At 40.8% G+C, this 14,785-nt stretch overlaps 1 protein-coding gene across 5 annotated transcripts in view; it reads right to left on the bottom strand.

Annotated features, from left to right (window-relative positions):
• Window positions 1-14,785, bottom strand: part of KALRN (kalirin RhoGEF kinase) — a 473,232-nt gene that overhangs the window by 184,766 nt on the left and 273,681 nt on the right. For all 5 annotated transcript variants that reach the window (XM_066190284.1, XM_066190280.1, XM_066190281.1 and 2 more), the window contains exon 11: window positions 12,895-13,086. In XM_066190284.1, coding sequence (XP_066046381.1) covers window positions 12,895-13,086 — 192 coding nt within the window. The remainder of the gene's footprint in view (window positions 1-12,894; window positions 13,087-14,785) is intronic.

Raw genomic sequence — 14,785 nt, 5'->3', positions numbered from 1 at the left:
AACAAAATCTCCTACAGATAACCTAACCCTTTCAGGAGCTGAGCACCATCATCTGCTATTCATTTCACATGCAACTGAAGCCTGTTGCAGGACAGACCTACAAGCTTTGGTATGTGTGTATGGTACTGACTGAAGTCTAGCTGTGCCTGCTCAGCTATGCCTTCCCAGGCGTTGAGGTTTTGGGGTTTCTTTCCTGTTTCCAGCGCTTAAACCCCCTCCTCAAAATGCACTCAGACTCCGCATTTTAACTCTGGGAAAATCCAAACATAGGAAACAGCAATATCACCAATCAACCCCATGCAGATCCATTAATTTTGAATAGTCCTGACTACCAGTTTTAAAGCCACAATCACAGCAACAAATCACTGCAAGTGCTTAGACGAGAATTTCCAGCCAGCTGTTCATCAGAGGTCTGGACAGGGGCAGGAATGCCCCGGCAGCCTCCGGCTGGCTGTAAAGGCTTAAAGCGAGCGGAGGTTTCCCCTTTAAGCTCGTGCTGAAAAGTGAGTGTAAAATTGCACCGACCGAGCTGGCAGCCTGCCAGCAAACCCTAACGACTCCACCAGAGACTCTTCCCTGTGCCCCGCCTGCCCCATTAACCCACATCTTGCTGGTATGCGCTGGAGGTAGCGGCGGAGCAGCAGAGCGGGAAACACCGGCGCGCTGGGAAATGTCAAAGGATGCGCTGCCTTCTCCCGCTGTCCCAGGGACTGCAGAGCCTTGTCCCGCAGGGACCCTGGGGTGAACGTGAAGCAGAGGAGGACATTGTGTGTGGGTGGCAAAGAGCTGGTAAAAATGTTTGTGTTCAAAACGAGTAGCACTGGATCCCCATCCTACAGCATTTCCTCTGAGACTGTGAATTCCGCACGTCCGCATTAAACAAGAGGAGGATGGGGACGTCTAAAGCTCCGGCTGCCAAAGCTTCTCGCAACCAGGGCCCACACCTAAGGCCAGTCACTGAGTGCTACACTGTACACACGCCATGGACTTCAAGGATATTACCCTGGCCCAAATCAACATTAGAAGCTGTCCCAGCACGCTCATGATACCAGAAAAGGGGGAGCCCAGTACCTTTTGCTCTGTCCTCACCTCTGCTACTGACTCCTTGCTTAACAGACTTACAAAAACAAGTATTAGAACATACGCCTTACTTGCAGGCTTTTCAGAGTCAGCTTTGAATATTTTGGGTAAATGCCTCTGTTTATTCATAAATATTATTATAATCATACTGACCTGCCCAACTACTGGCCTGAAACAGAATGTCTTTGCTTGGGATATTTACATATTTTCACATTCTTAGGAAAAAGGCATAGTATAAAAGGGGAACTATTAATCAAAGAAATGAATGTAAGTGGATAGGCATGAGAAATAAGTGAAAAAATGAAAACATATTTAACGAGCTAAATAGAGGGCTTTTTCAGTTGTGGTCTGAGGTCCATGTGCAGAACTTGGGGAAACTACCAGAATGGAAAATGGATAAGTTATTCCCTTTATATGTTAATTAGATTGAGAATCTTCCTTGTTTTGATCCAACCCCTGCACCCACTCAAACAGTAGGGACGGCTGGACCAAAACAGGCAAGGACCAGGTTGTTCAGGAATATTACTTCTGCTTATCAGGTCTTCAAGTAATAGAGCACTTTGTAAATACAGAAAAATACCTATGTGTATAAATCATCTTTCTGTTTTGAGGTGGGAAAGCCAGTAGTTTTTTAACTTCTTGCAGTTCTTAGCTAGTTTTTCAACTTAAAAAGCTCTGGAAATTTTCTTCACAAAAATTAAAGTGAAATCAGGATTTTTGTTCATTTTTTGGAATCTGCTGTTTTCTTGAAATTATCGTGTTAGGGCAGAGGAGAAAGTTTCCAGCCTTCAGAGGAAAATCCTGTGCTCAAAAGTGTCTCCAGAACCCAACTTTTCAGAAGGAGCACTGGACATTTAAGATCTTCCTCCACTTCTTGAGTAGGCTTCTAAATCAGTTTCAAAATACTTAAGCATAAAATGTATTGTGTTCACCTGGAACCAAAACACTCATTAATTTCAGAGAGCACTCAAATATATTAACTCATATTAGCTTCAGATGTTTCCATTAATGACCTCTGACTGTAAGGATTTGCATAATAAAATCTATCAGAATCTAGGTCATCCTTGACTCAGAGGCCTTTAATCCTTTAGACTCCACCAATCCCTGGAAAACCATAATACAAAGAATCAGTCAATATTAATAAGATTAGGAAGATCTTTCAGGAACAATTCACGATAGGAACCTGATTCCAAAACCTCCTGGGTTATGTCCTACAACTAATAGCACCTTTCATAAATTGCTACCAAGCCCCATTTGTGAATGCCACAGCAATGAAAAGACCAATTCCATGTCACTGCAACCCCACAGTCAGAACAGCTGTTAATCATAAAACACCCTGCTTGTCACAGCTCAGGAATATCAGTCCCCCTTAGGAGCTGGTGTTTCATTCCAATGCAAGTATTTGACAGATTAAAAAAAAAAAAATCCTGACTATTAAAGCCCCAAGACACTGGGTACCTTGTGCATTTCCAGCCCATGCTGTGACCAACCTATTCTAAGTTAGCTTTGACCAAAGAAACTGCTCCCATTGAAATCTGACATACTGCACAAAATTTGTGAGTACTTGTCCCATTCCCACCCATACTTCAAACTCTTACTAAGGTACCACTTGATCCCATACAGGGGGTCTACATAGGTACATGCAGGTATTCCAGATATAGAGACACTATTTCCACATCCACCTGTGGTGACTTTCACTAATTTTGCCAGTCATGCATGTGTTCAGAAAAGGAGATAACCTCTGCATTATGTTACTTAACAGCTACTAAACAAAAAAATACAGAATCCTAGAAAACAATACAGAAGTATATCACAGAAGTAAGTTTTGTTCTTCCTTCAACTGATCTATGCTTTGGTATGAGTAACTGGATGTGGAGAACCCAATGCATTAGTGGCAGCACTTGAATTAAGTCTATCAGAGATCTGACACAAATCTGACTCATGCAAACTACATATAAAAATGTCATAGTTGTTAGCTACGAGAAGTCTCAGGTAAATACCTATCCTTAAGACATAAATGCCAAAGTTCCACAGTGGCACCACAATCGAAACTTTATTTATCAAGAAAATTACACAAGACAATTATTTACACAATTTATTAATTTTGTTTACACAAGAAAATTCCTCTGATTACTAGAACAGTGGGAAAGAAGAATGACACCCCTCCTTTCTTTTGGGATAGCATCTGGTGCCCCTCATGCATTTTGACCACAACTTCTGCATTTTCTTGGATATGAAATGCAGGCAGTTTCCCTCCATCCAAGAGACAATACAGCTTTTTATTCCCAGCTACTTCATCTGATGAAACACCCTTCATTTTGCTCAAGTACTTAGTGAGACCACTTAATTGGATGTTTGAAGGACAACTGTGCCTGCTACCTAAAAATTAATGATTTTGACTTAGAAAAAGGAACCACTTTAAACAAAATCTATAACCTAAAGAGATTGCTAAGAAAATCTTGCCTGCATGATTGGAAAAACTATTAAACACCAATGCTTATATGCTGCTATTTGTAAATGACAGAGATGAGTTATAATCCTCTCAAAAGCAGTTTAAAAGCTCTGAGTTATGGGAGCAGTGCAAAGAACCAGTTCAATCCAGGAGATTTACAGTTGTACAACATTTTTGCTGGTCTTCAAAACAAGGACATTAATGGAAACAAGTAACTTCCCAGGGTGTATGTTCTACCCCTTTACTATGTCAGAGAAGCATCATGTATTGCAGGGCAGGCCCCAAAAGGATGCTTATGACAACTCAGGGAGAACGTTTATCACGGCAATGAAGACTAGAGCAGAATGCAGAAGAACTCAGTGACATGCAAGGACCCTGCTGCCACTCCATGAATTGCAGTGTGAGTGTTCAGAAAACTGAGGGCAGGCTGAAAAAAGCCCCCAAAACACACAAGCAGAACTGCTCCAGAGAGAGAGATGTCCATCAATCCCATTTCCTTCTGCGACTATGCCAGGCTTATACAAGCTTATTCTATGGCAATAATATTGAGCTTTGTCATGAAATGCACTAGGAAGTCACACCGATCCCAAGTTCAGGTTAAATTTATGACAGAACTTCAGCCAGCACTTGTGTTTAGACATCTGTTCAAATGCTGTCGTGCATCCAGCTTGACTGCACGGCTTTTAGTAAATTGTCCCCCCACCAACATGGTGGCAAAGATAAAACTTTCCAGCATAATTAACCTTCATGAGCTGGTATTTATTCACACTTAGAGTGTATCTAGACCTGTTTCAGCTGAAAGAACTGAGGGTTGCTGTAATTGGAAGCAGATTTCAGCAACATTGTCCGAAGTCACATTCAAGCTCTCAAGAAAATGTCAACGGAAACACAGCAAAGTGTCACATAATGGCAGCACACCTAATAAAAGGTGACAGGATGGGATATGACCAGACACCACGTATGAAATCCCACAATATACGACTCCCACAGTAAGACACAACTCATGAGACTCCCTGCTGCAAGACCTTATGTTGTCAGATACCACCGAACTGCTTGGGAAGAAATGACAAGTGGAAAGAGAACATTCTGTGAAAAAACCCATCTGATCTCTCCCTAACCTCTTTTTTGCTTTTTCCCTTTTCCTCGCCAATTTCTTGACATTCATCCTTGGTTGGGCTGCATCTGCTGCTTCTGTACGCTAGGCTTTTTAATTAGTAACCTTGCCTATAGCAAAAGGATTTGCACTGCCTAAACATCTGATGCTTTTTCCAAGTCCTGCATGGACCAGATTGATATAGCACAAAATAATCTCCTCTCAAGGGAAACATGATTTGGGTAGGTTGATTTACATCAGGGAGTGTGTAGATCCCCAGCCCAAGGTCATGTAAACATAATTCAGGGACTATTTGATCTAGAAAAGAAAATTGATTTATAACTAAAGAAGCAAATGTACATGTTCTATGCTTCTTCTGCAACCCTCATGAATTGTAAAAACATGTTCCTCTTTTAGTATAATTTTAACATGTTATTTGTAATTAGGAATCTAGTTGTAATTAACTTCAGTAACTGTAATAATAAAATTCTGCACTTGATAATACTGGCTTAGAAAAGTTCTTCCTACACTGGAAGATTTACTCAGTTTTACACCAGTGTGACAGAGTACAATTTGGTGCAGGAAAAGCTTCCCCCACTACAAATGCAGGAATCTACTAAAATAAATGCAGGTACCATCACATTCTCCTGTATGTTGTTCATTGGTTCTAAACATCACAGCTCAAATGGAAGCTGCAGCACCTCTTCCCTCTGTGCTTTTTCCAGTGAGTGGCTGTATCTGTCACTCATTGTCGTACCCTGATCTGCTGCTTTGAGCCTTTTGTGTAACTTTGTGCACTGTGCCCTGGGAATCACAGAAATAAATAATTTGTGACAATTCTGAATCATTCTGAAACTTGCTAAGGGCTGAAAAAACTGCATGGCTTTTCTTTAACCAGTCTTGTTGGATCCCTTGACTTGAGCCACTCCACTGACATGAATTTCAACTAGTTAAATAGACTCCTGTGCATAGCTGTACTTATGGTGAAAGACAGAACGTGTCTTTTGAGGGATGAGTGAATTACAGGAGTGTACCTGTATGGCTTTGATGAAAATTTACTCAGTACACAAATTATTGCAGGCTGCCCACTCTGTTGCCTTTGTACATAGCACTGAAGTCTACACACTGGAAGAAGCTCATCTTCCTCAGCTCCGGGAATTCAGAACGGGCAGATATGTGTCTAATAAAAGAGTGCTTTATGAGAGTTGGCACATCCTGTTTAAAGATGCTCATAAAACTCCTTTTTAGCTGCAGCACGAACCACTGTTATCTGCAGAGCGAGGCATTCAGGCTGGAGACCCACTTCCACAACACACAAAACACATGCAAGGGCTCAAAAGCCAAGGAAAATATTTGAGTGGAGCCATTGGTCTGTAACAATGCTGGTGAATAGCCTGAAAATTGTGGATAACAAACTATGAAGTTAAATGAAGTCTACAGGAATCCCTTGGCTAGCACATGGTGGAAGGATTGAAGGAACTTCTCTTCCACGCACAGGTTTGACTTCCTGACATTTGGTTTATGTGGCTGCATTTACAAGCATTTAATTCTCATTACTTTGATTCTGTCTCTTTTACCAATCTTTTGCCATCACAGATGGCAGAGTTTTATTCACTAGTGGTCTGGCTGTGCTTCAAACTCCCCTGCTCAAGAGCGGGATGTGCTGCCAGAATACCACAGCTCTTTTCTTTCCCAGCTACTTAATTCTTCTGAAAAAAACTTGCTTCTGGGCAACAAATGGACAGGAAAGAAGGGCACCCTGTACCCACCAGCTGTCCTGGTTCCTCACTCCCAGATCTTTGATAGCTTTACAGACAATATAAAAACCATCAAAGTTAACAACCGCTGAATGCTGCCATTTTGGTCCAGGCCAGAGTCTACCCTCTGGAGTTGGAGGGGGATTTGCTTTTATTTTGCTGCTTCATGGTAATTGATTGCTGATAACTCAGAGTGTACTTCGATATAGCTCACACAAAAATGACGCTTTTTATACCGGCAGAGCCCTCTCCACAGCTACAATTATCAGAATGAGCAGCCGACAGGTGATCTGCCCTCTCCAAGGAATCTGCCACCCAGGCAAGGGACAGCATGTGTCACTGTATGGGCAGCTCTGGCGGTTCACTTCTACCACATTCTCTAATTTCTGCCTGCAAATTCACCTCTGATGGGAGTAGGAGAATATTTAGGAACTGACCACTTCTTCAAAACACCAAACACAACAAAACAGCATTTACTTAGAATCACAGAATCACAGAATCACTAAAGTTGGAAAAGACTTTTAAGATCACTAAGTCTAACCATCCATCTGGCACCACCACCACACAGATTCAGCTCCCAGCAAAAATCATGATCATACTAATATTAGGGATAAGATTTGATGTTTCACAGCTCTGCTGTTGAGAGGAGGGGCAGATACTTTCAAAGTTTGATTTTACATGCTGTTGTGCATCTATCTCAGCTGTTAATATTATCACAGTGAAGCACAAAATTTCTAGCTTTTGAACAAGACACACAGTGCTTCATTCTAACACTGAAAATGCTGGGGTGTGAATTGGCCACTCAGTGAATATTTTATGTTCAGTGAGCCAGTTTGGGTAATTTTAATGTTATATGCTTTCTCTTTTTTTGACATTTGGCCATAATATGAGAAAAGGAACAAAAGTGCTGTCCAGGACAGGAGCAGTGTGTAAGACAAATACATGTCCAGAGAACAAGACCTTTTCAGAAGTTCCAGAAGTTGCCAGCAAGTGGAGTTGCTAAACTGAATATCCCCTGCATCACAAATCTTTATTATCTAGTGGGCGATTGCTCTGGAAAGTCAATATGAGCAGTAAAAGTCAAAAACCAAATTTTTAAGTTCAGTAACATTAACTTTGATTCCTGTGTCAATTCACAGTGAGTGACAGGATTACAGGATATATCCCAGAACCACTGTCATGTTTGCTCCATGATTAACTTCGATACATTCTGTCAGCTCTTCTGATGGGAGTCAATAGCAGCTGACCTCAGTCCCGTGAGCTTTCTGCTCCCTGCATCCCAGCAGCTCTGCCTTGAAGTGAAGAACAAGCCCTGTCAGAATCAGTGATCTACACTGAAATAATCCCTAATCACAATATTCAACCCAAGTAGAGAAAATTTAATTTCACAGGTCTTGGTTATCAAGAAAAATTAAGTTAGCAGTGCCTGCAATAAAACACTGTTACTGTTTCTGACTGATAGGGCAGACCCACTCCATTACCCAGCTGAGTAACCCCACTGATGTCTGTGGGGTGACCAAGGTGACCTGCTGACCACGAACAATATAGGTTATAATACAGGAAGCTCTCTGACCCTTAATGGTCCAGGACTCAGCTCTCAATTTCTCATGGCACTATCAGACAACATTTTCAGAGTGAAACTTTCCATACCGGGTGTCTGCCTAAGGCTGAACTTCAATTATGAGGTAAAAGGGCCAGAATGAGAGGAAGGGACAAAAAAGGTACTTTGCCTATGTTAGTTTCATTTCTGTTCAAATGAGATGCTCCAGACCCTCCATGCTTTTAAGCAAGAGTTTGAAATTTTGCAGGGCTTAGCCTTGATGGCAAGAATACACATTATGTCATTCATGTGAAAATTTTCCCAAATTTGGTCACTCAGAAGACCTCTGCCAAGTTCCAGTTTGCACATGTTCATGGTAACCTGATAGGAATCTGGCAGTTCATTTTTCTCAACATTAAATATTTTCTGAGCATACTCATCCCCCATTCTTTGGGTCAGGTAGACACGGCAGGTTCCACATGGAAGTGCCTGCACTGAGACCCTCGTCCTCCTGCTCTTCTGACCCACTAAAGAACAACAAAGCACAGGGCACACGATCTGAAAACACAATTCTCTGCCTCTCTGTCTTTTTCATGGACTCAACATAGAACTGGTAATCTGAGGCCCACTGAGACATGAGAAACCTAGAGGTGGTAAGACATGCTTTTCATGCCCCAAAGAACTATGAAACAATTGCAGAACTGTCTTATAGTTTAGTTAAGGCCCATATACTATAAATGGATCTAAATTCAGTGAAGTTCCTCTTATTCCTAAGTTAGCAACTGTGTCACCAGCCAATACAAGAAGTAACACAGCCTAAGTCATCACTTCATTATGCAAGAGGATTTTAAAAATTTTAATGATATAGAAGTGGTCACAGTGCTCTTTTGTGTCTATATTTTAATACTTGGAAATGTAAAATACACTGCAGAATCTTAAGTATAAAACTGCAAGACATTGAAATATTAAGATTCAGTCAATGAATTGCAAGATGCTTTTCTTTTATTTCTTGACGGTTTTGTGTCTTCAGGGTGTGATTTTATGACATCTACAACCTCTTCTTGAGAAAGCTCAAAAAATATTCTCTTTTAAACAAAATCAAATGCCAGCCATGAATCCTCTATCATCGTTTGATCCTAAAGCCAAAAGTTCACAGAAAAACATCAACTATCATGAGATTTGTGATAAAAGTGCAAGATCTGATAATCCTGACAATAATTGATTCAGATTTGAAGAAAGAACCTAAATTCAATTACACTTAATCCTGAGAGAAATTATTCAGGTATGAGTCTGTTGAATGCATTTATCCCAGTGATAATAATTTATAACTTTACCCTGCCATACAGATAATTGGATTTGATCCCCATGGTACCAGGTTTCTGCTCACACCATCAGAAATACCTTGGTCCAAAAGGGTACAAAAATATTGACTACAAACTAGAAAAGTGTAATGAATGCTATAGGACAGTGGGACACACAAAATCTCATTTATAGGCATGGCAGTAGGACAGCTACATTACTCAAGAGTTGTCACCAACAATCACTTACAGGACTGCTTCAAATTTATGCCTCCAAAGTGTTATTACCACACCAAAAAGTCCTTGTTTCAGCCTACTGTGTGTATTGTTCAATAAGGTCAGTTAAAAAACCCATGAAAATTAGTGTTATGCTAAATTGACTGTGTTTTTGATATTCCTTCAACTGTATGAGTCAGCGTTTAGCAGAAGGGATCCTCTTTAATGCTTTCACATGAAATAAGCAGTGGTTCAAGTCTGCTGTAGTACAAAAAAGCCACTCCGAACTTACATTACACACGGGGATATCTAGATTTAAATGACTCCCTAATTCAGCACTACCTATTGTCCTGAAGAAAATACGGGAAGACTGACTACAAAAGGGAACGTTTCTTTGACAAGAGAAAAAATGTAGGAGCAGTCAAAAGTTTCTCAGATGGTGGGAATCTGAGCATGTGGAGATGAAGAGGTGGGCAGAGTACAGGTGAAGCAGTGAGAAGTTCACAGTCAGTGAACTCATCCACACCTGGGAATTACCACATCAGAAACACAACTGACTTGTGCTAGGAAGACCGTCAGAAGAAACATGTTCATTGCAGGAAGATATTTAGAGTATTTTCAAAAAAAGAAAAAGTGTCAGTAAGACTAATTCTTTCCACTTAATTTCCCATTTCACCAGTTGTGTCTCAATAGATTAATACAACATGAAATAATGAGAATTTGTGAAACTTAGATGAAAAATTATCTAGGCCATAGTTCCCATCATCAGGGCCAAAAAAAGAGGGAAAGGGAAAGTTTTTCCATTTGCAAAGACATAAGAGAAAGAGCTGCTCATAGTTTAAGAAATAGTTTTAAGAACTACAAAGGATGAAATTAATAACGATGGGTATTATTAAGTAAGTGATAACGTCTTCTAGAATAATGCGAAATATGTCAGTTGTTAAATAGGTTAACATGGCTACCAAAGTGCTTTCTCCTTACTCCAAGACACTCTCAGGTGATGGGTTTGGATGGTCATAGCAAGTCCAGCCTCAGGCCCAGCATGGCAGGTAGGAGGGCAAGGGAGGACTGGATGGCTCCTGGTAAACACCAGAAATGGACCTCAGGTCCATTAAAATAGTGGGACATGGACCTCAGATCCATTAAAATAGTGGGATCCCATTATTTTACTGCTTCTGCAGCAAAAGAATTCTTTGCCTTGACATCTGCTGTGATTTAAATTGATCTGTTATTATTTAAACATACCTCTTTTACTGTTCATATTGAAGAATGACAATTACGTTCATTAACTTGAACGTTCATTAATTTTACAATACGCAAGAAGGGTCAAGCAAGGCCAAGCAATGACTCATTTCTACCTAAACCAATCTATTTATAGCATAAAAAGGCACATACAGATATAAGCAAGTGCCAAGGCTCTCCTGTTGTAGCACTTTCCGCTTTGCACCAATTCCCCCCTGGCAGTCTTTTGTTATTTCACTGTCTGTGGGGATTCCCACAGCTGGCAGACAAACACCTAAACCACAGCAACTTCCTCACTTAATAGTTTTGGCAAAAACCCCCAAGACACTGAGTCGTGTGGGTTTCAACAGCGCAGAAACAAGTCATTGAAGGAGCCAGGCGATGGCACACAGTGAACACCCCTGAACCTACAGAAAATCAGTGTTTGGGCCCTAAAGAAGTGAATTAACACAGGGGTAAGTAAATGAAATCTTCCCCTCACAGAGCTCCTGGGCATCCTCAGACTTTGGGGAACTCTTGGAGACTGAACAACTTTATCAACCCAGCCCAACGGCTGTCATTAGTTATGATGGATGTGGATTCCTGTGTCCACCCTGACTTTGCTGTTGTCCCAGCAGGGCTACAGCTCCCTTGACTTGAACCTCTGGAGAGGGAGTCACAGAATCATAGAACAGTTTGAGTTGGAAGGGACCTTTATAGGAGAGAGGCACCCAGAATCTGTCCACTCTGGATCTCCTTAAAAATGACATGAATTAATTAATGAACTTTCCAAAAAAAATCACAGAACCAATCTGTCTCATGGGAAAACATTAATGAGGCAAAGACTTAGCCTTTTACTCTTAACATCTAGAGAACAGCATTGATGTTATCACAGAAGACTGGTTTTTAAAATATTTTTTTAAAAAATGTGAATTTTTTTATACTTCTGCATTTTTATTCACCAAAACAGAGCTCATTAATACCAGATGTGTAGAGCAGGCAAAGTATAATGCACTGCACTCCCTATCCCTTCACAAAGGGAGGCTTCATTTCCCAAAGCCAAAATAGGCTACACAATACCAGTAACTATCTTTTTTTAACTAGTCATCACCTGCATAGGTGAATCAAGGTTAATCACAGAGGAAACTGTTATGAAATAATTTTTACTGAGGAAATAACCAATTAAGTTTCCCCAGTAGCAAACCAACATAGCTTCAAGTGTTTGAGTAACTCTGGGAACAATAGCATTATCCACAAGCTGAAAGTTAACTATATTTCAGTATATTGCACAAGCAGGATGTAAAAGGAAAACCTTCCTGTACCAACAGCTACAATGTACGTGCTGTAAACTCCATCTTCCATACACATAAAAATAAATGTATGTATGTACCTTCTGCTTCAGGGGCTCCCCAACATGCTGAAGCTTGATATATGCAACTTGCTTGTAACATGTAAATCAACATGCACAGGCAAAGCTTTCAGCTTCTCAGAGTATCTTCCTGATCAAGTGTGCTTTTGCAAACACATGCTGCAGAGCATGAAAACAACCATCCTGACTAATTTCATCTCTTCCAGCAGAACCACTATCTTTAAAAGTCACTCACCATTGAATGGCCTTTGGACTGCAGAAAATGTGAAGTATGCTTTAATTACATCCCCAGTGGCCTCCCATTTGATGTCCTGTCCACTGTCTCTCCTCTGGCAAGTCAGTCTTATCTCTGGATATTTTTCAATTACACTAAACAACATTTATTCAGACCCCTCACTGATTCACTGTATCAGTATGTGGCTGTTTTTTCTTCAACAATTGTTTTGAAAAGTCAAGTCTGCCTCATTAGGCAATGTGAGATTTCTAGTAACACATAATGATATTGGATAAATTAATTAACAGTACATTTAAATGGAATCCTCAGAGGATCATGCTGCTGGCATGTTTATACTTAAAGTGTTAATATCAACTCACGTTCTTACAAGAGAATTCTTGCTTTCTAACAATACATTCTAGTTGTGATTAAGCACCACTCGATATGGTGTCGCTATATTTTACTGTACTGTAACATTCATATGTCTGATTCATATTTTATTTCCTCTTTACAAGTTACTCATATGGATAAAGTGAACTGGATAATATCAGCCCTGTGTGGTGAAAACACCTTTTCTCTGTGATCTGAGTTTTCAGAGACAGCTTCTGGCAGCACTCTACAATACACAGCAAAATTCCCTCATGCACATCTTACCTCTTTAGTGTGGGTATGGAAGGAGACTGACATGTCCAAGAGAAGTTTCCTCTGTTCCACCCTCCGGACAAAGTCCTGAATCCGAACTTCCAGATGCCGGGCTGCTTTATAGATTTCTTCAGGGTCACATTCCCCAGTCTGAGCCAACTGCTCTGCAGCCTCCAAGAGCTTGTCTGCATTGGTGTATGTATTCTACCAGCAAACAAAGCAAGAAACACAGTATGAGTAATAGAACTGTGGCAAGTAAACCCCTGAAAGAGGCTCTTTCTCCTTAAGGCATGAAAGCAAGTGATAACCAGAGTTTTAAAACAATAGCAATATTTCCTAGTGCCATCTGTGAAAGCAGAACGTATAGAGCCACGTAGACTAATCCCTGAGTACACATGAAATAATTTCTTATTTGAAACACACCACCCCAACCCAGTCCTGCCAGGCACAGCAATAAGACTTCCCACTTGTTTGTTTCCAAGTTCCCTGCAATTTCTCAAAGGTAATGCAATGAAGCAAGTGGGACTCACCAGCTCAGAAGGTTACAGTGCCTCATGTGACACTCAGCCACCAGCTCGCTGCAATGCTCCCCCAACTGCTCTCACATTACTGCATGTAATCATGTTAGCCAGAGATGTCTCAGCCCCAAGGAATATTGGCCTTCCACTGGCTTTTGTGAGATAGACCATGTCTTCAAGCTCCTTCTATGGTTTTTTCCTCTTGCCTACTGTTCGGCGTCATATTTCTAGATGGAGTGAGTCCATGTGATTTGCTCACAGCTGCCAGTATGTAATGCTCATTTCCAGTTTGCCCAGGGCATGTACCTGCCCTGCATTACACAAGAATTTGAACACTGCCCTGTCCTGAACAGATTTACCCACAGCCATGGCCTTTATGATATGAGGTGTATGACTCCTACTTTCCAGAGAGGGAACTGAAGAATGCAGAAGCAAATGAATGTACCCAAGAGGTGACAGACTGTCAAGTTAGAGAGGGGAACTCCATCCAACTTACCTCAGGTTTCAAGCTACCTGCCCATTCTTTCTCTCTCTTTTTCACATCTCTGGAAAACACCGCTCAACTAATACACCAGAGTCTCATGAGTAACAGGAGAAATGGAAAGTGAGTGCAGTCATCTTCTCCAGAACCACAGAGCTATGCCCTAGTCAGCTACGTTTAGCAAACTAAACAGAGCCAGCCCTTGCTGTCATATAGAAGCTTTCTTCACTCAAGATGAGGCCAACAGCTCTTTGGTATTCAACACTTAACAAAAATAAGGAGAGACAAACATATCAGCTTAAGGGTGTGTCCGTTACTGGGCTAGGTCTTCGGAACTGCTTGGTATTGGCTTGAGACCGCTCTCACTGGGAATTTTTACCTCTGCTTCCATAGCAGAATTGTGGCACCTTCCTTGCCAAAATCCTCCTCAATTTAAAAAAGCATTAACTTGATGTATATACACAAAACACCTTTGAACACTGTGGACACACACGTACTTCTGAGCATTGACACGAACACTGTCAAAAAATAAAAAGCCATGAATCAAGCCATGTTGTTCCTACTTAGATAATATCCTGCTGCAGTCAACAGTTGTTGTTAGAGAAAATGTTCAATACAGAGATGAAGCACTGACCTCCAAGTGTTTAATGGGGGAAAATATTTCCAGTTATAAAAAGCAAAAAGAAAACATCTCACTCACTGTTCATTTTCCCAGTTTCTGAGGGCTGACTATAAATATCCAGTATTTGCATTTCTTCTTTTGGACTGTGAAGAACATATTTGAGACAGTTTTGTTACCAATAGTAAATTTTTATTCCCTCACTTGCAGGCTACTGCTATAATGGTTAGGCTGTTAACAGCAACAAATTTTTATGTTTTAATAATCATTTTTTGGAAACCTCTT

The sequence above is a fragment of the Chamaea fasciata genome, unplaced genomic scaffold (assembly GCF_029207755.1).
Source record: "Chamaea fasciata isolate MVZ Bird 193981 ecotype frontalis unplaced genomic scaffold, bChaFas1.0.hap1 SCAF_8, whole genome shotgun sequence".
Classification (NCBI taxonomy): Eukaryota; Metazoa; Chordata; class Aves; order Passeriformes; family Sylviidae; genus Chamaea; species Chamaea fasciata.
Note: the sequence above shows the minus strand (reverse complement) of the source record. Positions and strands in the feature narration are given on the sequence as shown.